Below are 22,421 nucleotides of genomic sequence, written 5' to 3' on the forward strand. Positions count from 1 at the left end.
GATCAGTTGGGCAAGTGGGCTGAGGAATGGTTAATGACGTTTAATGCAGATATATGCGTGGTGTTGCATTTTGGGAAGGCAAACATACACAGTGAATGGCAGGGCCCTGGGGAGTGTTGTCGAGCTGAGGGAACTAGCTGAGGGAACTAGGTACATTGTAACTCAAAAGTGCCATCACAGGTAGATAGAATGGTCAAGAAGGCTTTTGGTACATTGGTCAGTCAGGGTATTGAGTATAGAAGTTGGGATAGACACCCAATCTATCTTCGGTTTAAGTCAGCATCTGCATAGAAGTCAGGATGTTATGTTACAGTTGTACAAGACATTCACAAGGTCACATTTGGAGTGTTTGTTCAATTTTAGTCACCATGCTGTAGGAAGGATATTGTTAAGTTGGAAAAAATGTGGAGACGGTTTACGTGGATGTTGCCAGGACTTGGAGGCCTGAGCTATAGGAGAGACTGGGCAGGCTAGGATTTTATTCCTTGGAGCGCAGGAGGCTGAGGGGTTACCTTATAGAGGTGTGTAAGGCAATGAGCGGACCAGATAGGGTGAATGGACTGACTCTTTTATCCAGGATGGGTTCTTGGCTCTTAGTCCTCCAAAATATTCCAAATGGAATTTAAACTGGAGGTGGCGGAGTATGGACGTAAGCAAGGGAGAAGAAGATCTACCTTAAATTTAGTTGTGTCTGGTTGAGCAACTTTCATAGGGTGAAGACTATTCCATGCTTTAATGGTACGAGGGAAAAGTGAATTGCTATGGTTCTTGGTTCTTGTTAAACATGCATATAGTTTTGTATTGTAGCTTCACCAGGTTGGCATTTTGAGGTGCTGCTCCTGGTTTGCCTTTCAGCATTTCCCAAGAAAGACTGCCAATGGCTTGGCTGTAGAATAAGGGATATATCAGTCATGAAACCATAGACTATGGTGGAGTATATTTCTGCTGAAGCTAGTGATCCATGGAGCCTCTGACATGGCCAGTTTTGAACTGCCACATGGTCTTTGCCATTTTGCACGATTGTACTGCCACACATTTGATGGAGGATGTTTTTGGTGTGAAGATGGACTTTGTTTCCATAGGGACTGTGTGGGGGTCACTTTTATCAGTGTTGTCATGGATCTGCAACAGATAGTTTGGTGAGGACAAAGTTAATTAGAACTACAACTCATCTAACTGACTATATTTGAACCCAGTGCCAGAAAGAAAAAATGAAGTATTAGTCGCAACTTGATAGAATTTTCCAGCTTAATTTAAGGAATAAATTGACAAAACTGTAAAAATTCAAATGCAAAGTTAGACAATAGGTGCAGGAGTAGGCCATTCGCCCCTTCGAACCAGCACCACCATTCAATGTGATCATGGCTGATCATTCTCAATCAGTACCCCGTTCCTGCCTTCTCCCCATACCCCCTGACTCCGCTATCCTTAAGAGCTCTATCTAGCTCTCTCTTGAATGCATTCAGGGAACTGGCCTCCACTGCCTTCTGAGGCAGAGAATTCCACAGATTCACAACTCTGGCTGAAAAAGTTATTTCTTTTCTGATAGATGAACAGCATTTTACCGGATGCAATGGCATCTTCTTAATGTATAATGAAATGTCATTGAGAAAGATTTAAGTGATTTTATTTTTTGATTCGAAAGAAATTTTAATCGTATTTCAATCTCATTCAGAAATTGCTTAAGTAAAGATTTTAATCTTTGTTGGATTATCTTTCACTGTTGGTTTATTAACAATGATGTCTCATTTCATTGTACAGTACTGTTTTTGTGATGATGACTGCTCCTCCAATGCCTGCATGTGTGGCCAACTAAGTATACGTTGCTGGTATAGCCAGGTAAGAAAGATAGCTTTAGCTTACATTACTGATTTTTCATGTCCCTTAATGAAGTTTAGAATCGCTTTTTTTTACTTCAAATACTTTTAATTTCTCTTTTTTCTCCCATTTTTATCCCACGTTTGTATTTGAAAACCAAGTATGGTTTCTCAAAACTAATAAATTAGACAGTATAATTCTCATTACTGCATAGCAGGTTAATTGACTTTAATTTTCGTGATGCTGATGTTGCTTTTGCTGAATGACTTGGCGTGGAGCATTCTGTTAAGCATCCAAACATCTGAGAGTCATGTAGTTGGCTCATTGTATATATTTCTTTGCATTGGAAAATGTAGACATCTAAGATCTTGCATGGACTTGGCAATTTTTAAAGTAAACATGAATTCCAATTATTTTGCAAAATAATCTGTGTAAAATGGAGTTTGGAGGAGATTAATTAGGATGACTGCAAGTTTAAATCAAAAACATGAGTTTTTATGATGCTTTTGAAGGTAGCATGAGAAGTATTGGGAAGGAGATGGCAAGAGAATGCAAAGGGGAGCAAAGTAAGGATTACAAAACTCAGTGTGATTGGCAAGAAGGAGCGAGGCTGGGTGTTCAAAAGGAAGCTGTCTGCGCGATCAGCCGTGTGTGAAATCTATCAAAATAGAGATGGGCATAGTGGGATTGGCTATTTTGACCACAGCGTTTGAGGTGAAGTGCTGTGGTTTAGGTCGAATCTCAGAGTGGCGCCAACAGTCTGTCTGTCCTTTCTTCTGTTTTTGTTATTTTAAGTATATGTTAAAAGTATGTTTTAGTGTTTCTTGGTTTGTTTTATGTGGAGGTGGGGAAGTTGGGGGTAACATTTTTTCAATCACTTACCTCGACGGAGATGCGATTTTTAAAATTCCGGATCGTATCCCCGTCCCCACTGCGGCCTAACATTGAGGAGTTGGCGGCCTTTCCTAGAGACCAGCCCGGCGCTTCATGCCGCGGGCACGGCGCAGACTTTAACATCGCGGACCTTGCAATCCTTTGACGGGGATCGAGTGTGGAGTGCTCCAACCGCAGGGCCTGTGGACTTTAACATCGTGAAGCCCGCAGTCTCTGATAAGAAGAGGCTGACTTGTGAGCTCCATGCCACGGAGAGTTTCAACCGTTCCAACGGGAGCTTCCATCATCCCGACAGGAGGGCTTCGGACCGTCGGCTGCGGCGACTGCGGAAGGTTCAACAGCCCCGACCGCGGGTGAACAAAGAGGAAGATAATTGAACTTTATTACCTTCCATCACAGTGAGGAAAGTGGAATCCGCTGTGGTGGATGTTTATGTTAAATTTTATTTTATGTGGCTGTGTGTCTTGTTGCATTTCACTTGGTATGGCTGTATGGTAACTCAAATTTCACTGTACCTTAATCGGTACATGTAACAATAAATTGATCTTGAATCTTGAAGTAGATTAGGAGCAGCTTCAGGAGAGAAAACAACATCCAGTAAAGTGTTTAAAAATAAAATAGTATAAGTTTAGAATCAGCAGGCCCCTGTTAGCGTTAAAAGTAAAAATGGCAAGTTTTGAGGAACCTTACTTAACAGAGGAAATTGAAGGTTCAATCAAGGAAAAGAAGGAAGCCTATATCAGATATATTTATTGAGAGAATCCTTTCAGAGTTGCAAGGGGTTAGGCGAGAACTTAATAAATTAGTAGGACACAATGGGTGCCTTGAAATGACATGGGCAAGTAGGATTAAATCCTATTAAGTAATTTGGAAGTAAGAGGTAGCTAAGGAAAGATTGGACCTCGTCAGGGACCAAAGGGATAATTCATGAGTGGGGCCATGGGCTATGAACAAGGTCGGTAATGAATACTTCTCATCAGTAAATTCACCAGGAAGAAGGACATGGAGGCTGGAGAGAGGGGTATCTAGATGTTTTTCCTCTATAAAAGGAATGGGAAGTTTCAGAAATACTGGAACACATTACGGTGGATCATCCCCCAGTACCTGATTGGATCGATCCTCCAATGTTAAGGGAAGGAGCAAGAAATTGCTGGGAATTTGAGGGGCCAAGAGCAATGGTGAAAACAAGGAGTTGGGTATCATCAGTGTATATGTTTAAGACTGCATTGGTATTTACGAACCTGGCCACTTTTTTATCAGAATCATCTTCAGTGGGTCCAAAAAAGTTAGATTAATTTTACAGTTGTTAGAGATGTTTACAAAAACAATTATTTTTTTAGTGTTGATTTTGGCAGTGATCTGAACAACATGCAACATTTTGAGAAACTGTATAAACTCTGCAAAGTAGGAAAAGTAAATGGATAGTGGAAATAGAAAATGGAAAAGTTAATGCATAGGTACATGGATAGGAAAGATTGAGAAGGATATGGACCAATCACAGGCAGGTGGTACTAGTGTGGATGGGGAATCTTGGTTGGTGTGGGTAACTTGGGCAGAGGGCCTGTTTCTATACTGTTTCTATAAATGGCATCTTTGCCTTCACTTTTACTTGTAAAGAAATGCTTATTATTTGTAAATACAAACTTAACGGGCACTTTTGAAATGCTAATAAGAATTCTCATCTAATATTTCAAACAAGATACAGGATAGTTGACAAATCTAGAGACTAAAAATCAAGATGGGTTAATAATTGGTAATGTGAAAATAGTTTAATTTTATTATGTGATATTTCCCAAAACTGTGTTCCAGTCTTTATTCCATAGAAAATGCTCTCAGCAGTTAATGCTCTGATCAGTCTTGCAGAGCTTAAGCTCAACAGAGTGAAACTCACAATTGTCATTTGTACTTTAAGGATGGGCGGCTTCTCCCAGAATTCAACATGCTGGAACCACCACTAATCTTCGAGTGTAACCATGCCTGTGGGTGTTGGCGGACGTGTAAAAATCGTGTGGTACAAAATGGAATCAGGTAAGGTGAAATACATTCCTTTAATGTAAGGCCTGATGGTGGACCTTAGCATATTGAATGGAAAATTACAATTTACAATTGCAGCCGACCATTTGGAACAAAATTCAGCTTTGGGATGCTTGTGAGTTCTCAATGCAATTGAGTGCAAATATTATTTACCTTCATCTTGAATAACATTGCAGTCCAGTAGCTGAGCATTAGTTTGGAAATTATAAACTCAAGTTTGAATTCTGTTTAACTGATTTTTATTTTCATACCTTGTATCAAATTGATGGGTTTTATCATTTTCATCTAACTTTCAGAGAAAGGAATGTTCTTTGAAGGCAATGTTCCCCATAATCATCAACATTAACAAATACCAAACCATTCTTTTGATAGTTGCTATTCTAGACATGCAGTGTGAGACAGTTGTTTATGGTTTAGTAGAATCTGTAAAGCTGCAAGGAACCATTTACACATTCAAATCTTTGGTAAAACTCTTCACTGCGGCTATTTTTCTAAAGGTATTTTCCTACTTGTATCCCATTGCTCATATACTTGGTTTTTGATCTACTTTAATTTTTAGATTTCTTTTGAAATGTAAAAATTGGAAAATTGTTAAAGTTATGATTTGGGGGGGGGGGGGGGGGGGGGTGGATGAGGTAGGGGAATTATTTCATTTTATTTTTTCTAGCAAAGAGCTGACACAGATATGAAAATTAAATGATTTTGAGAAACACCTCACAAAGCTGAGCTTTTCCAAGATGTACAGATACATCACAGTTGGGCCTAAACATTCACAATGTTCACAGGAATTATGTCTCCAACAACACTGAAAATAATATTTAAACACATGTTCTTATGTCGTACATTGTTGGCTAAATCAGCTGTTGACCTCAACCTGAAAACTGAAACTGAGAAATCAAGTGTGCATTTGGTAAGGTGGTATTCACCTTCAGGCATTGTGTGCCAGGGATGGTGAGATTGATGGATGCTAATCAAGTGAGCAGCTTTTTCTTGGATGGTTTTAGCTTCTTGAGAGTTATCGGCACTGTACTTGTCCAAGTAACTGGAGAATATTCCATTAGACCTAGGAAAGCTTTTGTAGATAGTGGTAAGGCTTTGGTTTGGTTGACACCACTTAGTTGCTGGTCAATGGTGAGCCCCAGGATATTGATAATGGGATGTCAGAAAAGATAATACCATTGAATGTCAAACCTAGGTGGTTAGATACTCTTTTGTTGAAGTTGGTCATTGTCTAGCATATTTCTGGTGCTAACGTTGTGCTCCACTCATCAGCCCATGCTTATATTGATTAGGTTTTGCTACATGCAGGGATGGGCTGCTTTATTTGCAGAAGATTTGGAAATGGTGCAATTAGTAGTGAACATGCCCTCTTCTGACCACATTGATGAAGATGGTTGGGCCCAGAACACTGGTCTGAGTAAAATTTTTGCAGTGATGTTCTGTGACCGGAATGGTTGATTTCCAGGTATCACAACCATCTTGCTTTGTGTGTGATGTGATTTCAACTACTGGAGTGTTTTCTTTTTGTTCATTGGGAGTTCTTTGTTCGGTTTTACTAGAAAACAAGGATGTCACATTCATTCAAATGTTGCCTTGTAAACGAGAGCAGTCACTCTTACCACGTCTCTGGAACTCAGCTCTTTAGTCTTTTAGAAGAAGGCTATGATGTGTCAGGAGCTGAATATTTCTGGGAAAACCCAAACAGAGCACAAGTGAGAAGGTTATTGGAGAGTAGGTGCTGAGTGATTGCTGTGTTAACGATCGCATACATCACTTTGCTGATGATTTGTTACAGACTTGGATCTAGAGCCGTTGCTTTTCATCTATTGAATAATTTATGTAACATTCTTGTAATGAATAACTTGTGCTTCATGGATTTAAATTCTCAATCATATGTGGTTATTGCATATCAATATTTGTTACGTAAAAGACGTTTTCATTAGTAGGTTAACAGCAATTAACCATTCAACGAAAACTTGTAAAACAAAAAATAACTTCTGTATGACATCAAAAAATGATTTTCCTCTAATGTTAACCCCATTAATAATATTTATAAACCAAGATAAGATTTGCATATGTAACTCATTGTCTTCACATGTATTGAATTACTTTGAAATGTGCCACTCGTGTCATGTGGGCAAATGCTCTGATTAATTTGCATGCAAATCAAAGTGAAGTAAATGACAGGCTAATCACTGTCAAATGTACTTTTAAAAAATCAGTTAAAACCATGGTGTAGTTATAATTTTTATGGTTATTTATTCTGTTTTGTAATTATCGCAGGGTTCGACTACAGACATATCGTACACAAAAGATGGGCTGGGGCGTTCGGTCAATGCAGGACATTCCCAAGGGTAATTTCATCTGCGAGTAAGTGTTGGACCTCCTGACAATAATGATACATATCATACTTATGCCTGACCCGCTGAGTTACTCCAGCATTTTGTGAATAAATACCTTCGATTTGTACCAGCATCTGCAGTTATTTTCCTACACTACATATCATACGGCTGGTTTAATGAATTGCTTTAGTCTCTCCTGTCCGTAGATTGGTCTTAAATTATTATTTAGAGTTTTCTGTAGTGCTGGCTGCCCAAAATAATTTACTTTATGCACTTGAAATACCTAAAATCCTCCCCCCAAGCCATCAAACTAATGATGCTATGTTGTGGTTTGGTACATTATGCCTGATGGGATTATTTCTTAATTCATTTATGTTTCTTAACCAAGGTTTGCTCCATATATCTGCCCAGGAATTGCTGACAAACCAGATCACAAAGTGATATTCAATACCTCTTTCGGAATCTGAAAATTTTCATTAAGATCCTCTTTAACCTACTTTTTTTTCCCCCCAATGCAAACCCCTTTGCATTCTGTGAAATTTCCTAAGACCATTCATCAGTTTTATTGTGAAACCTTTTTTTAAAAAGTGGAAGATGTAGGAAATCTGAAATTAATTCCAGACCCGTAATGTTAACTGTTTCTCTTTGGACAGATGCTATCTTACTTGCTGAGTATTTTCAACATTTTCTGTTTTTATGTCAACTTTATTGTTTCTTTATACTCAAGTTAGTCACTGTTATATTTGCCATGCAAATGATACTGTGTCTACAAATCTGTATTAAAGGTAAAAACAGAAGTAGTCAATTTGCCTTTATGTTCTATCTTTTAAGATGCTTTCTGAAGTCATTTTTTAAAATTATTGCATCTGTGAGTGCTTGGGGATTATAGGAGCTTTATATGGAAATTTAATCTCTTTCCCATAAAATTTATTGATGTGAGGGACTGGTGGACATGTATTGCTGAGGAATACTTGCCCATGCTAATATTTTGGTTAAAAGTTGTTAAAAGAATGGACCAATTATCCGCAGAGACAAAAGAGCTTGTAAAAGTTGATTTTCTGTCTTCGGGTGTGTTTGCCTTTAAACTTCGACAGCTGTTTTTCTCTTATTTGCAAAATCTGGCATATTTGGGTCATCCAATGGAGGTAGATAATTGTTTGCAATTGCCTGATTGGTCATGACTTTTAGATTATTTCAAAGTGAAGCATATTTCATTTTCCTTTTGAAAATTGCAATGCTAATAAGCATAGCAATACTGGATTGTTCAAGTAAACCCTGAACACCTGAGCTTTTGCTGTGAAGCACAAAAATCCAGGATTTACTGACAGGCCCTGTGCCAAGTTTAACCTCCGGTTAATTTCAGCAGGGATATTAGAATAAAAATTTGGAGCCTGAAGGCAAGGCGAGTTATGGTTTGTTCTGCTCTGAATCAGTGCTTTAATTAGTATTTTATGTTCATACCTGACAAAGCTCTTTGCTTCCTTTACTAGCTCAGAATCAGAATAACCTTTATTGTCATCCAAAAAAACAAGTCTTTTGGATGAACAAGTCCAACAATAAGAGCAATAAAAATAAGCAATAACACACACAATCACAAACCAACACAAAACAAAAAAAAGAAACATCTATCACAGTGAGTCTCCTCTAGTCACCTCCTCACTGTGATGGAAGGCCAGATTGTCTTTTCTCTTCCCTGCCGTCTTCTCCCGCGGTCAGGCTGTTGAAGTTGCCACGTTCCAGGCCGCGCCGGACGGTGAAAGGTCCGCAGCGGCTTTTGTAAGTAGGGTCTACGTGTGTATAATCTAAGCCCAAACCACATCTCTGGACTCTGGAGTATGCAAGATCTGCAAAGCAGGCCCACCACATCCAACCTAACCAAGTGTGGGCAAAAACTGGTCTTGAGAAATGGGGAGTTGGCAGTCACAATTAGCCCACTATTTAGAGGTTGGCTCAGTTAGACTCAGTACTGTGACTTTCAAAACCTAGCTGCTGTCCAGGGATCAGTGTTGGATTGTTGATGTGTGTTAATGTATGTTAGTGTTTATCTTGTAATGTGAGCCTGTTCTTCACACAATCACTGTTACCACATTATCCTGGTCAATTACTTCATAAAGTAATTTATCCCATACTTTATACCATACATTAGATTAGAATTAATGGTTACGGCTCATATGTTGAAAGAAAACTTTTCCTACTGTGCTCATCACTGATCATCTTTTAAAATCTGTAGCTGACAAGACTGCTTTTGAGATTCCTGAGATAAAAGTCCAAATATTGTAACACATCATATTTGTTCCATCAGTCAACTTGCCTGACGAATATTTTAGTAACACTAACTTATCAGTTTAAACAGTCTTTCAAACAGTTTTTTTTTCTTCATGCAAGGTATGTGGGGGAACTTATAACGGATTCAGAAGCAGATGTTCGAGAAGATGACTCTTATCTTTTTGACCTCGATAATAAGGTACCCAATATTTTGGTGTTGTCCTTTCGTGTCATGTTAACTGTGTTTCCAGTGTTATTGTAAATGATCCAGCTTTTAATCTGGCAGAAGTAGAAACAAGGAATTCTAGAGGCTGATTTGCAAAAGACGACACCAAGTGCTGGAGGAATTCAGCGGGTCAGGCTGCATCTCTGGAGCACGTGGATAGGTATCGTTTTGGCTCGGGACCCTTTAAACTCGGGTAACGTTCCGGGTTGGGACCCTTTCCCAGAATGGGTTCTAATTAAGTTTTTGCATTAATGTCTTCCTTTTTGCATAATTTTAACTTTATGTATCATTTGTGCATTGATCTGAGTACGTGCCTATGATGTTGCTGAGCGCATATTATTCATTGTACCTTTACTCATCCATAGTCAATGTAGAACTTGAACCTGCCTGCCTCCTCATATCTGGCAAAATAAACTGGCACTTAGAAACATTGCTACTGACTATTCTGATTATGTACTTAAATGAAAAGCTTTGTTGCTCGTGTTTTGCTTGTCACAGGGAGAACGTGCAAACTCTGGTGCTGTGAGGCAGCAACTCCACCGTGCTGCCCTTTAGAGCAGAGTATAAAATGTGCACGCAATATTTTGAAAACATTTTGGATACTGTAAGTGCCGTAGTATAAATCCTCAGGAATAACTGAGAAACTGGCACAGTAACAAAGTATTTCAAGGAGCAAAAATGGAGTGTACGGTTAACATATTCTAAACCATCATTCTGTTCATTTTGATGTTAAATTCATGGATAAATTTCATGTTAAATATTGCACTGTGTGGAGTTATAGAATTAGACAGCACAGAAACAGGGTTTTGGTCCTGCTTGTTCACGTTGACCAGGTTGTCGACCTAACATAGTCGCATTCGGTTGGGTTTCACCCATATGCCTCGAAACCTGTCAAACTGTCAGTTTAAAAAGTTGTCGTTGTACCTGCCTGTAGCATTTCCACTGGCAGTTAGCTCCACATACCTCCAGCCCTCTGTGGAAAAACTTGCCCCCTTCCCCCCTGGGTTCTCATTAAATCTTTTCCTTCTCACTTCAAACTTTTGCTCTTTAGTATTGAACTCCTGTACCATGGGAAACAGATTGTGACAATCCACCTGGTCCCACCCCTTGGCCTCCTTCAATGAATGGGAAACAGTCTCATTCTATCCCAGTCGCTCCTTATAACTCAAGCCTTCCAGACCCGGCAACATTCTTGCGAATCTTTTCTGCACTCTCTAGCTTAATTACATCCATCCCTTAATTAGGCAACCAAAACTGCACACACTCCAGGCGCAATTTCAGCAATGCATTGTACAGCTGTCATATTCCATCCAAACTCCTGTACTCAATACCCTGACCATTGACGGCAAGTGGCATACACCTCCTTCAACACGCTGTCTACCTGTGTTGCCACCTTCAGGGAACTATACTAGCTTCCCTTGGTCTCTCTGTTCATCAACAGTCTCCAGTGTGCTACCATTTACTGTGTGTGGGCTGCCCTGGTTTAACTTCCCAGAATGTATCACTTTACACTTAGTCTGGAAAGTCTGTTTTTATTGGAACTTATTAGCTTTATATAAGAAAGTTAACAAAAACAATGTAGGGTATAAGAAAGGCTACTAATCCTACTGTCAGAATCACTTCAGCTAAACTTTTCTCATCAGCATAGTACAACCGTCACCTGATGCGTAATGTTAGTTTCATTTAACCATGGTATACATAGAAATAGCTAGTGGTGTTATTGCTTCAGGTTTTTGTTTTAAATGGCACAAACAAATAGGAAAGGATGTGAATATTCTTGCTATTTACTTAAGAAAGCAGTAAACATTGTTTTATCGGTCATCTGGAACTCAGGAGTCCATAATTAATTAAAAAAATATATTAATCTTGAGACTAGAACCAAAGCTTTGAAATTCTTTGTTTGAGCGGGAAAAAAGTATGAAGTCGCTTGGGCAGCTTGCAGCCCAGTGGTATGAACATTGACTTCTCCAACTTTAGATAGTTCCTCTGCCCCTCTCTTCCCTTTCCCCTTCCCAGTTCTCCCTCTATCTTCCTGTCTCCACCTATATCCTTCCTTTGTCCTGTCCCCCGACATCAGTCTGAAGAAGGGTCTCGACCCGAAACATCACCCATTCCTTCTCTCCTGAGATGCTGCCTGACCTGCTGAGTTACTCCAGCATTTTGTGAATAAATACCTTTGATTTGTACCAGCATCTGCAGTTATTTTATTACACTATATGAAGTCTAATGCTTGCTTGACTGTTGACTAACATAATTTTTTTTTAAAGTAGATAAAAATTCTAAATTACAATTAAAACACAGATTGCTTGTGCTATAACTTCAGGATAAGCGCTCAACTAAAACAAAAAAGTCCAAACCCAAAATATTATCTAACTAAATACACCAACTTACAATAAATGAAAAAAACAGCTACCTACATATTAATTCTCTTATAAAAAAAAACCTAATCTTGTAGATGCAAGTATATCGCTGGGGTTATCAAGTGGGCACCTCCCTTCATTGGTGTTTTGTTAAGTTAGGCCCACGACACCTCTGGCAGGCTCAACAGTTGGTTCTGGCGTATCAGAACAACCCCCCCTCAATATCTGCTCTCACCACCTTTGCTCCCCGTATCTACTAAATAAAGGAAGCTGCAGCCAATTAACTCTGACAAATGATAAACACCTGCATCCTATCTTCCACTAATCCTAGCCCATCATTAAGTTGTGACACCACAAATATCACCCTTGCGTAAGACCGGGATGCACATGCACAGACTAAACTTACAAAGAAATACACATACTTCATGTCATATGTTTCCTTTCTGCCCTCAAATGGCACTCTTTCTTCTCCACCAAGGCCTTGCCTTGCTCTGCTGCTTCTGACACTTGCTTTACAGCCTGACACAAACTCTGTCCACGAATTCCTAGCTCTCCAAATAGCGATGTGATTGATCTCGCTATGAAACCTCTACAACCCACCTCTGTAGGACGTACTCTTGTTCTCCATCCTCGATGCTCAACTTCTGCTGCCAACTCTACATATCTAAGCCTTTTACTTTCATAAGTCTTATCCACTAAGTTCTCCCAAGGCACCGTGAGTTCTATAAAATACACTATCCGCTGACTAACTAACCATAACTATATCAGGCCTCAAACTAGTAGTAGTTATTTCCTGTGGAACAGCAAGCTGTCCTCTTAAATCTACCCGCATCTCCCAATCATTGGTTCCCCATTAAGGTACCTTAAAATGTCCATTCAGCACAAACATCTAAATTTCACTTTAATAGTATTCTCAATGATTTTTAACTGAGGAAAGAGGTAATTAAATCCATATTTTGTTTCTAAATTTAGGAAGGGGCTGTGTACTGCATCGATGCTCGCTACTATGGAAACATCAGTCGCTTTGTCAACCATCTGTGTGAACCAAACCTCATTCCTGTACGAGTGTTCATGTCACACCAGGATCTTCGTTTCCCAAGAATTGCTTTCTTCAGCAGTAGAGATATAAAGTGTGGCGAAGAACTAGGGTAAGTATCTAATATTTTTGGAAATTCGTTCAAACACGTAAATCAATTACATTTTCAAAAATAGTATTTTATTAACCTTGAGGGGTTAAACCAAATGCCAATAAGTAGAAATGGGCTAAACAGGTGCCTGCTTTCAAAAAGGTCACACAAAATGACCATTGGCAGATTTAGATGTCTATCTTCAATCCTTTGTGAAATGACAATTCATAAAGAACCTTGAACTATTCCAATAAACAACTCATAACTAAGTAAATATTAATCAACATTGAAGGCAATGTCTCCGCCTGACCAACTATCTTCTCAATTTTTGTTTTCAATCCTGAGACATGAGGCAAACACAGGTCCACGAGAAAATGCACTAAGCTGAGTCCAACTTTCAGCGGTTTAAATTATGACAAGTGACTGCAGAAACTTGGGCTTGGCTGTGAAAGAGAGATTTAATAGAGCACATGGGACTATTTAAAATGTATAATCAATGGTCTGGGAAGAAAGTACATCAAGAAAACGTGAAATGCAGCATGGATTACCCTTAATGCATTGAAGCCATTTGATAAGTGAACAAACATGCCTACACAGTTTAGAAATTTGTGTCAATGGCTGAAGACCATCCAGGCATAGTTCAGGTTTTTTGTATCAATAATAATGAAAATCATGCATCAAAGTTACATTCAAAGTATGTTTTTTATTTATTTAAAAAGAAGCATTTTTAACATGTTGCTCTACTTGTTTCCCAGTTTTGACTATGGTGACAGGTTCTGGGACATCAAGAACAATTATTTTACCTGCCTGTGTGGTTCAGAGAAGTGCAAGCATTCAGCTGCTGCCATTGCACAGCAACAAGCCACAGTATCTCAAATGGAAGCACAACAAAATGGACTTCCAGACACCAGTTCAAGCACATCTGCCAGTGTTTCTTGACAAGCTCGTTACCTGGACCACATTGAGCGGTATTGAATGGAATGGCTCCACTTGTGTGAAAGACTTCTCGAAGCACCAGCTCAGCTGTACTGACAAATTCTTCCTACAAATTGTCTGTCTAGATATTGATGATAGGACATTTAATAAATTGAACTTTTGTTATAGTGAGGGCCAACAGTTATGGTGCTGATTATTGTGTGATTTTACTCCAAAGTAAAAGTCACCTCAAGATTGTATAAAGGAACAACCTGTTTTTAACATGAATTCAAGTAAATCTTTTTTTACATGTAGTATTATCAGTAATAGTAAAAGTAGTAATAGTTTGTCTTTATGAATTTGCCATCTGCTGTTGACGCGTGATGGTTGGACGTTAAAAACGCCATTTTGCATAAATTTTTTAAAGGTTCCTTAGTGCAGGTCAGGTTTTTTTTGTGCAAGTCCTTCAAGAACTTTACAGAAACATTACTGTTAGCATTCATTATAATTTTCACCGGTTTTAAGGGCATTTATGCTTGATCCATTAGTGTTCTGAATTTGTATGCAAATCTTGCTCAAATGTTATAAATAAAAGCAGTTCGTAATAGATTTGTAAAGTGTGAAAATGCTTATTTTAAACTGATGTGAGCATGTGCTTCAGAAAATATATAAGCATGATAAATGCTATAATTCACAACTCAATGAGGTTTCCCAGGCAGGATGCAGCAGACTTATTGTTATGGGCAGCTGGTGGAGTTCCTGCCTCTCACTGCCAGAGGCCCGGGTTCAGTCCTCACCTCACTCACACTGCCAGGGGCCAGTCTTTACCTCCGCTGCTGTCTGCTTGAAGTTTGCACATGTTCCTGTGACCACATGTATTGTGTGCGGATGCTCTGCTTTCCACTTTCCACATTTGAAATATGTCTGGGTTGGCAGGTTAATTGGCTTGCTCTAAATTGACCCTAATGGTAGAATCGGGGTGGGGGAGTGGGGGCTAATTGATGAGAATGTGAGGAGAATAAAATGGGTGGTCGATGGTTAGCATGGAGGGCCAAAGCAGCTGCTTCTGTGTTGTATGAACCTAATTTGAAGTTAGATTTGTGGCAGTCCAATATAAAATATTTAGCGAGAGCCTTATAAGGTCGAGCAAACAATTCATACAAAGTGACCATCCCTAACTGGAGTATTCGCAAGGTCTTCATTATTCTACAATAAATTGAACAGAAAGGATTGGAGGTTTTTATAAAAAAAATGGACATTATTGTTTTCATTACATTCAGTGGATAGAAGTAGACCTGTGTTCACTGAAAGTGCTGTTGCTCAACACAATTTCCTGCAACTGAAATACAAACCCGAGGGATTGTGACAGGAGGTGAGAACTGTAAAAGTGGAGGGAGGTACGGTGTGAGCAGCAATGCATGTGCAGACATCTTGAGAACAGTGAGGTGAAGTGCTGTGGTTGAGGTTGACTCGTGGAGGTTTTGGCAAAAAGACTGAGTGGCAAGACAGTAAAGCAAGTAAAGTTTTTTTACATTGGTAGCAAGAAGCATTACTGATGGGAGTCAGTGGAGTGGTATTCTCGTCCTGTGAGATGTAGATCCGGGAGTAGTCATGTGTCCTTGGTGACTGGAGGAAGCGTGTGCAACTGTAGCTCCCCTCACACCACAGATTGGAGATGCTGCTGACTCACTGAGGAACATACACGTGGCAGAAATTGTCAGGGACCGGATGTTGGGAAGGTGCCACGCGGCATATTCAGCCAGATAGATGGGTGACTGTTCAGGGGGGCAAGCAGGCAGTGCAGGACTTACCTGTGGCTTTCCTCTCTCTAATAGGTATACTGCTTTGAATACTATTTGGAGGGATAGCCTTTCAGAGGAAAACAGAAGCAGCTAAATCGGTGGCATCACAGCTAGCCTTGTTATGCAGCAAGGCCAAACAATAGCCCAGCATTATGGGGCTCGACGGTCAGGGGACTGATAAGCATTTCTGTGGCAGCCAGTGAGACTTCAGGATGAGGCCTCACTTGCCCCTGAGGTTGCCAGGGCCAAGGATGTCTCTGAGTGAGTACAGAACGATCCCAAAGGGGAGAGTAAGCAACCAGAGCTTGTAGTCCCTAATGGTTCTTAATGACGTGGGGAAGAGATGTGGTCCTGTACAGAGAATTTAGGGAGCTGCTGAAAAGCAAGACTTCCAACGGTTGTAATCTCAGGGTTACGCAAAATGCCTCATGCTAACAGGTATGGAAATAGTGATCGGACGGATGATTGTACACTTAAAGAGATGGTGTAAGGGAGAGGATTCTAGGTTTTTGGATCATTGTAATCTGGAGCAGGCGTAACATGTACTCGAAGGACTGGTTGTACCTCCACTGGAGGGAGGTTTGCTGGTGTTATTTGGGGGGATTTAAATAAGTGAAGGAGGGGGAGGGGGAAATGTGACCCAAAATGACAGTGGAACAGGCAAATCCAGTAAGAAGGACCGATGGAGAAAGGAGAGGTTGAGAAGCATGAGAAGGCTCAACTACATTTACTTTCATTGAATTGTGCTGCTCATAAATGGGCCTGAAGGCAATAGACCATCTATCTTGACTGGTGCCTATTTACACTAATCACACTTTCCCTGCATTAAGTCCATAAACCTCTGTGCCTTTCATATCCAAGTACCTGATGAGACTAAAGAAAGGTCCCGACTCGAAAAGTCACCTCTCCATGTTCAGGGATGATGCCTGACCTGCTGAGTTACACTAGCACATTGTATCTTTTTTTGTAATCTAGCATCAGCAGTTCCTTGTTTCTTTCTGATTAAATGCATTTTTTAATTTATAATTGTATCTGCTTCCACCTCACTTCAGGCAACTCATTCCAGCCACACTTAACTCTATGAAAACATCCCTTCTGGTTTCCTTTTAATGATCTTTCCATTCATCTCAAACCTGTGCCCTCAAGTTCTGGACTTCCTTGCCCTGGGAAAAAAAAAGATTCTGACTATTCTAAAACTTTCATACTCAATGTCTTTTCATTACCCTATCCAGCTTGATCACCACTTTCAGAGAGCCTTGGACTTGCACCCCAAGGCCTCTGCCATTAGCACTAGATACTTCATTGCAAGGAGCTGCGCAGATAAGACAGAAGAGCTGAGCGAATGGTATGGGAGAACAGAAACTGGTATAGACGTTTCAGATGCGACAGAAGGAGGTGCAAAGGGGTGTTTCACGGCTGCTCGTGGAGAGTATTGCAACAGTCTGCAGGGAGGATATCTTGCAGGAGTCGGCCACTGTGACTACGTTGAACATAGGAATAGGAAAGGGGCAATCGCTTTGTTGGGGTTATACTATATGCCTCCCAGCAGGAATTGGAAGAAAATATGTTGGTAGATAGAAGGCAGCAAAAGCAATAAGAGTATTCATGGGGAATTTTAACCTTCCCAATATTGACTGGGATTGAATTAGTACAAGGTGTTAAGATGGGGTGGAATTTATAATGTCCATGCAAGAGGATTTCTTGAAGCAGTATGCAGAGAGTTCTATGGATGGGCCTTACTTGACCTTATGGGGAATGATGTTGGGTAAATGTTAGAAAAGTGGCCGCGGAGGATTCCTTTGATGACCATGACCATAGCTTGATATGTTTCAAGGTGGTCATGGAAAAAGGGAAGATGGATCCTTGAGATGGAGCCCTAAACTGCAGGAAGGCTGATGTAAGACAGGATGTGGTGGAAGTAGGTTGGGAGTAGCTGCTGGACAGGCCAACAACATCCAGTAAGATATTAGAAGTTCAGAAGATGGGCCTAAAATGCTGGAGTAACTCGGTGGGTCAGGCAACATCTCTGGAGAACATGGATAGGTGACATTTCATAGAGAGCTGGAGGAACTCAGCAGGTCAGGCAGCATCTCGACCTATTCCTTTCCTCCAGAGATGCTGCCTTACCCGCTGAGTTACTCCAACATCTTTGGTGCAAACCAGCAGCTACAGTTCCTTCCTACACATAAGAGTTCAGAGTCAGCAGGACCACATTTTGGAGAATACTAAAACAGCCCATGGAAGGTTTGATCATGGAAAAGAAGGATGTGCATATCAAATATAGAAAACTTATCAAATGCGTCCTTTGAGAGTGTAGGCGAGATCTTACCAAAATTTGGATGGCACAAACTGGCCATGAAATTACCTTGGCACGTAAGGTTATGGACAATCCTAAACAATTTTTCTGCATAATAGAAACAAGAGTGTATATTAGAAGCAATCAGTCTAATATACCCAGAGTGTGCCGACCAGGAAAGTTGCCAGTGCTGTGCCTTCCCTCCGCTGATGCTACCTGATCTGCTGAGTTCCACCAACACTTTGAGTTTTGCCAGCATACCTTCAACCTATTGAACAGGTTTGGTGAAATAAATGATTTATAGACAATCACAACTTAATGCAGCCTTTGTAGCAGAGGAGGGCACAGATGAAGCAAAGCAGTTCAGAAGTCCAACTCCGACTACAAATAGAGGTAATATTTCAGTCATCTTTAAAGGTAGAAATATTTGATAAAATGAAATGCAGTGTGCAGCGACAGGTTTGTGAGAAATATTTTCCAAACCTAATGTAGAAGAAAGGTAAAACAGTGAAACACACTGCAGTCAGAGTCATGCAGCATGGAAACAGAACCTTCGGCCCAACTTTCCCATGCCAACCAACATGTCCCATCTACACTAGTCCCACCTGCTTGCATTTGGCCCATATCCCTCTAAACCTTTCCTATCCATGTACTTGTCTAAATGTTTCTTATACATTGTGATGATACCTACCTCAACTACCTCCCCCGGCAGCTCGTTCCATACACCCACCATCCTTTGTGTACAGAAAATTACCCCTCAGGTTCCTATCAAGCGTTCCCTTTAAACCTGTGTCCTCTGGTTGTCTCAGTGGTGAGCATGTCTCAGTGGTGAGCATGCCTCAGCTTTCCATGCTGTGCTCTGATGAGCTAACCATGCACTGCCTTTCTTTATGGTCCAAGCTGATCCCGATTAATGCCATTCCGTGGATCTCAAATTTCAAACTAGATTTCAAATTTCGTAATTGAAGCAATCGTCGAACAGCTGATGAAAGTCAAAAGCTCAGGATCTGGTGTGAGATGAGCTTAAGTTTACAAAGGTGAAAGCGTTGACTGTATAGGTGCGATACAGTTTATGTGATGTAGAAAGGAACTGCAGATGCTAGTTTACACCAAAGACAGACACGAAGTGCCAGAGTAACTCAGCAGGTCAGACAGCATCTCTGGAGAAAAAAAAGGAGTGAGTGACGTTTTGGGCCAGAAGCCGCCTTCTGACTTGAAAAGGGAGGGGAGGGGTGGGGGACTAGATGTGGGGAAAGGCTAGAACAAACCAGGGCTGGCAACAGATGGCCAAGGAAGGCTAGAGCCCATTACGGCCCATTGTTGGCTGGGGAAGAGATGATAACAAAGGATGCAAACAGTGGAACTGGTAGGACGACCAGGGCGGAGGAGAGAGGGAATGATGAATGCAGGGAACTTGGAGAAGTTCATACCGCTGGATTGTAAGATACCCAAACGCAATATGGGGAACAGCACCAGATGACAACGAGGTGTGGGTGGGGGAGGAGGGGAGAGTCATGATGTTAATATGCAAATATCTTATTACACATCTGAGACACAGATGTGACAGGGAGGAGGGGAGATGGGTGGGGGGAGGGGAGATGGGTGGGGTGGGAGGGGAGATGGGTGGGGGGAGATGGGTGGGGGTGGGAGGGGAGATGGGTGGGAGGGGAGATGGATGGGGGGTGGGAGGGGAGATGGGTGGGGGGTGGGAGAGGAGATGGGTGGGGGTGGGAGGGGGAGATGGGTGGGGGTGGGAGGGGGAGATGGGTGGGGGTGGGAGGGGGAGATGGGTGGGAGGGGAGGGGGAGATGGGTGGGGGTGGGAGGGGGAGATGGGTGGGGGTGGGAGGGGAGGGGGAGATGGAATCACATCTTGGTCAAAGAACTAGTCCAATAAAAGTAAACGCGGCGAACTGCTGATGCTGGAATTCGGAGCAAAACAAACAGGAGTGGTGGAGGAGCTCAGTGGGTCGGGACCCTTCTTCAGAGAGCTCTGTCTCTTCCAGCTTTCTACCCTTCAGTGTGAGGAAGGGACCCCACCCTTGTGGGCCACTGCCAGGGAGCGCTCGGTGCTCTCCCCAATGAGGCGCTTGCTCTGGTCCAGCCGGCCGGCGGTTTCCGGCCCCACCTTCCCTTCCCTTCCCTTCCCTCCTCTCCGGCCACTCCACTCGGGCTGAATCGTCCGGCTGGGCGGCCGGCAGCGGCGGGGATGGCAGAGGGGCGAGGTGGGGGCGCCTGGGTGTCGTCCGTCGTTGAAGGTGAGCGGTGCCAGGGAACGGGGCAAAGTGTCTGGAGAAATGGCTCCAATTTGCAAACTCCTTATTGGCTCAATAGACCAACAGGTTTACTTATTGGCAATAGACCAACAGGTTTTTACTTATTGGCAATAGACCAACAGGTTTTTACTTATTGGCAATAGACCAACAGGTTTACTTATTGTCCTATGTATTTATTCACAAAGTGCTGGAGTAACTCAGCAGGTCAGGCAACATCTCGGGAGAGAAGGAATGGGTGACGTTTCAGGTCGAGACCCTTCTCTCTCCCGAGATGCTGCCTGACCTGCTGAGTTACTCCAGCACTTTGTGAATAAACACCTTCGATTTGTACCAGCATCCGCAGTTATTTTCTTATAACTACTTATTGTCCTGGTCGCTATTTCTCGCTTTAAGAACAGAACAACGGACTCAGCAGCACCAGGGGAGGGAGGGGGAGGGGGGGGAGAGAAAGATAAACAGAAACAGGCACCGTTTTAATGAAGTAGGACACAAAGCGCTGAAGTAACTCCAGAGATGTTGCCTGACCCGCACGTGTAACACTCTGTGACCCGTTGAACACTTTGTGTTCCACACAAGACTCCAGCGCCTGTAGTATAAGAAGACAACTGCAGATGCTGGTGCAAATCGAAGGTATTTATTCACAAAATGTTGTTGTAACTCAGCAGGTCAGGCAGCATCTCAGGAGAGAAGGAATGGGTGACGTTTCGGGTCGAGACCCTTCTCCAGACTCCAGCACCTGCAGTTCCTTGTGTCTGAAATTGAGTGATTGGGTCATACCTGCCCCGCAGTTCCCGCGTTTTCTGTTTTATAGTCCCAGCATCTGTAGTGTTCACCTGTGCAATTTCTTACTTTCTACCCGTGGCTGTTACTATTAAACAACAAGGCTTCCCTTTACTAGTGTGTCCATCCGACTCGATGCTGAGTTCTCCAGTCAGTCCACACCTTGGCGTGTGTTGGCTTTATTGTGTTCAACGTTTCTTGCGTTTCCATCGGCCTCGCATCTGCTCCCCCTTCAGCACACCCAAATGCACGCCAAACCCCTCCTTGTGTTCCTGGCACAACCGTGGCAAGAGATTGCAACTTTTAATGAACGTGTCTTGAGGATACCCACCCATTTCCTGTTTCTGGAATATCTGTGCTGAACAAACAGGACGTTGCTAATGAATGCAGACACAGGGCGACTAAGTGCAGTTGTTTTTAATTTGTTTTTGAAGGAAATCAAGAAATAAACATCACGGACCATAGAGATCTGAAGTAAGAGCAAAATAAAAATGCTGGGGAAATGGGACAGGCATAGACAGCTGGGAACAAGTGCATCCCTGGAGGAGTTTCAGGAACTAAGGAGTATACTAAAAATGGAAATCAGAAGGGCAAACAGGGGCCAGGGGATAACTCTGGCGGGTAGCATTGAGGACAATCCCAAAAGATATTATAAATACATAAAGGGGAAAAGGGTAACTTGAGAGAGAGAGAGTGGGATCTCTCAAGAATCAAAGCGGTCACCTCTGTGTGGAGCCCACAGGAAATGGGCAAGGTCCTTAATGAGGATTTCTCCCCTGTATTTACCGAGGAGAAAGACAGTCGGACGCAGGAACTTGGGGCAATCAATGGAAGTGTCTTGAGAGCAGTCAGTCTTACCATCGAAGAAGTACCGAGGTACTGTCGTGTATGATGGTAGGCAAATCTCCAGGGCCTGATCAGATATATCCGAGGACATAGTGGGAAACTAGAGAGGAAAATGCAGGAGCCCTGGTTGAGATTTACGAGTCGTCCTTAAACACAGGAGAGGTGCCGGAAGACTGGGCAGTAAATGGTAGGCCTCTGGGGTAGTGTTGTAGAGCAAAGGGATCTAGGAGTACCGTGCATGTTCCTTGAAGGCTGAGTCGCTGGGAGATAAGGTGGTCAAAAGGCTTTAGGCACTTTAGCCTTCATCAGTCAGAGTATTGAGTATAGAAGTTGGGAGGTCATGTGGCAGTTGTATAAAACGTTGGTGAGACTGCATTTAGAATATTGTGTTCAGTTCTGGGCACCATGTTGTAGGAAAGATATTGTCAACCTTGAAAGGGT

The 22,421-nt window shown here is 41.9% G+C and overlaps 1 protein-coding gene across 12 annotated transcripts in view; it reads left to right on the forward strand.

Moving 5' to 3' along the window:
* Positions 1 to 14,574, forward strand: part of LOC144608517 (histone-lysine N-methyltransferase EHMT1-like) — a 92,488-nt gene extending 77,914 nt beyond the window's left edge. For all 12 annotated transcript variants that reach the window (XM_078426386.1, XM_078426395.1, XM_078426396.1 and 9 more), the window contains 6 exons: positions 1,762 to 1,839; positions 4,625 to 4,740; positions 7,030 to 7,116; positions 9,474 to 9,552; positions 12,912 to 13,087; positions 13,822 to 14,574. In XM_078426386.1, the coding sequence (XP_078282512.1) occupies positions 1,762 to 1,839; positions 4,625 to 4,740; positions 7,030 to 7,116; positions 9,474 to 9,552; positions 12,912 to 13,087; positions 13,822 to 14,005 (720 nt within the window). In that variant the 3' untranslated portion in view covers positions 14,006 to 14,574. The remainder of the gene's footprint in view (positions 1 to 1,761; positions 1,840 to 4,624; positions 4,741 to 7,029; positions 7,117 to 9,473; positions 9,553 to 12,911; positions 13,088 to 13,821) is intronic.
* Positions 14,575 to 22,421: the final 7,847 nt, after the last annotated feature.

Source organism: Rhinoraja longicauda, chromosome 31, assembly GCF_053455715.1.
Source record: "Rhinoraja longicauda isolate Sanriku21f chromosome 31, sRhiLon1.1, whole genome shotgun sequence".
In the NCBI taxonomy this organism is placed as follows: domain Eukaryota; kingdom Metazoa; phylum Chordata; class Chondrichthyes; order Rajiformes; family Arhynchobatidae; genus Rhinoraja; species Rhinoraja longicauda.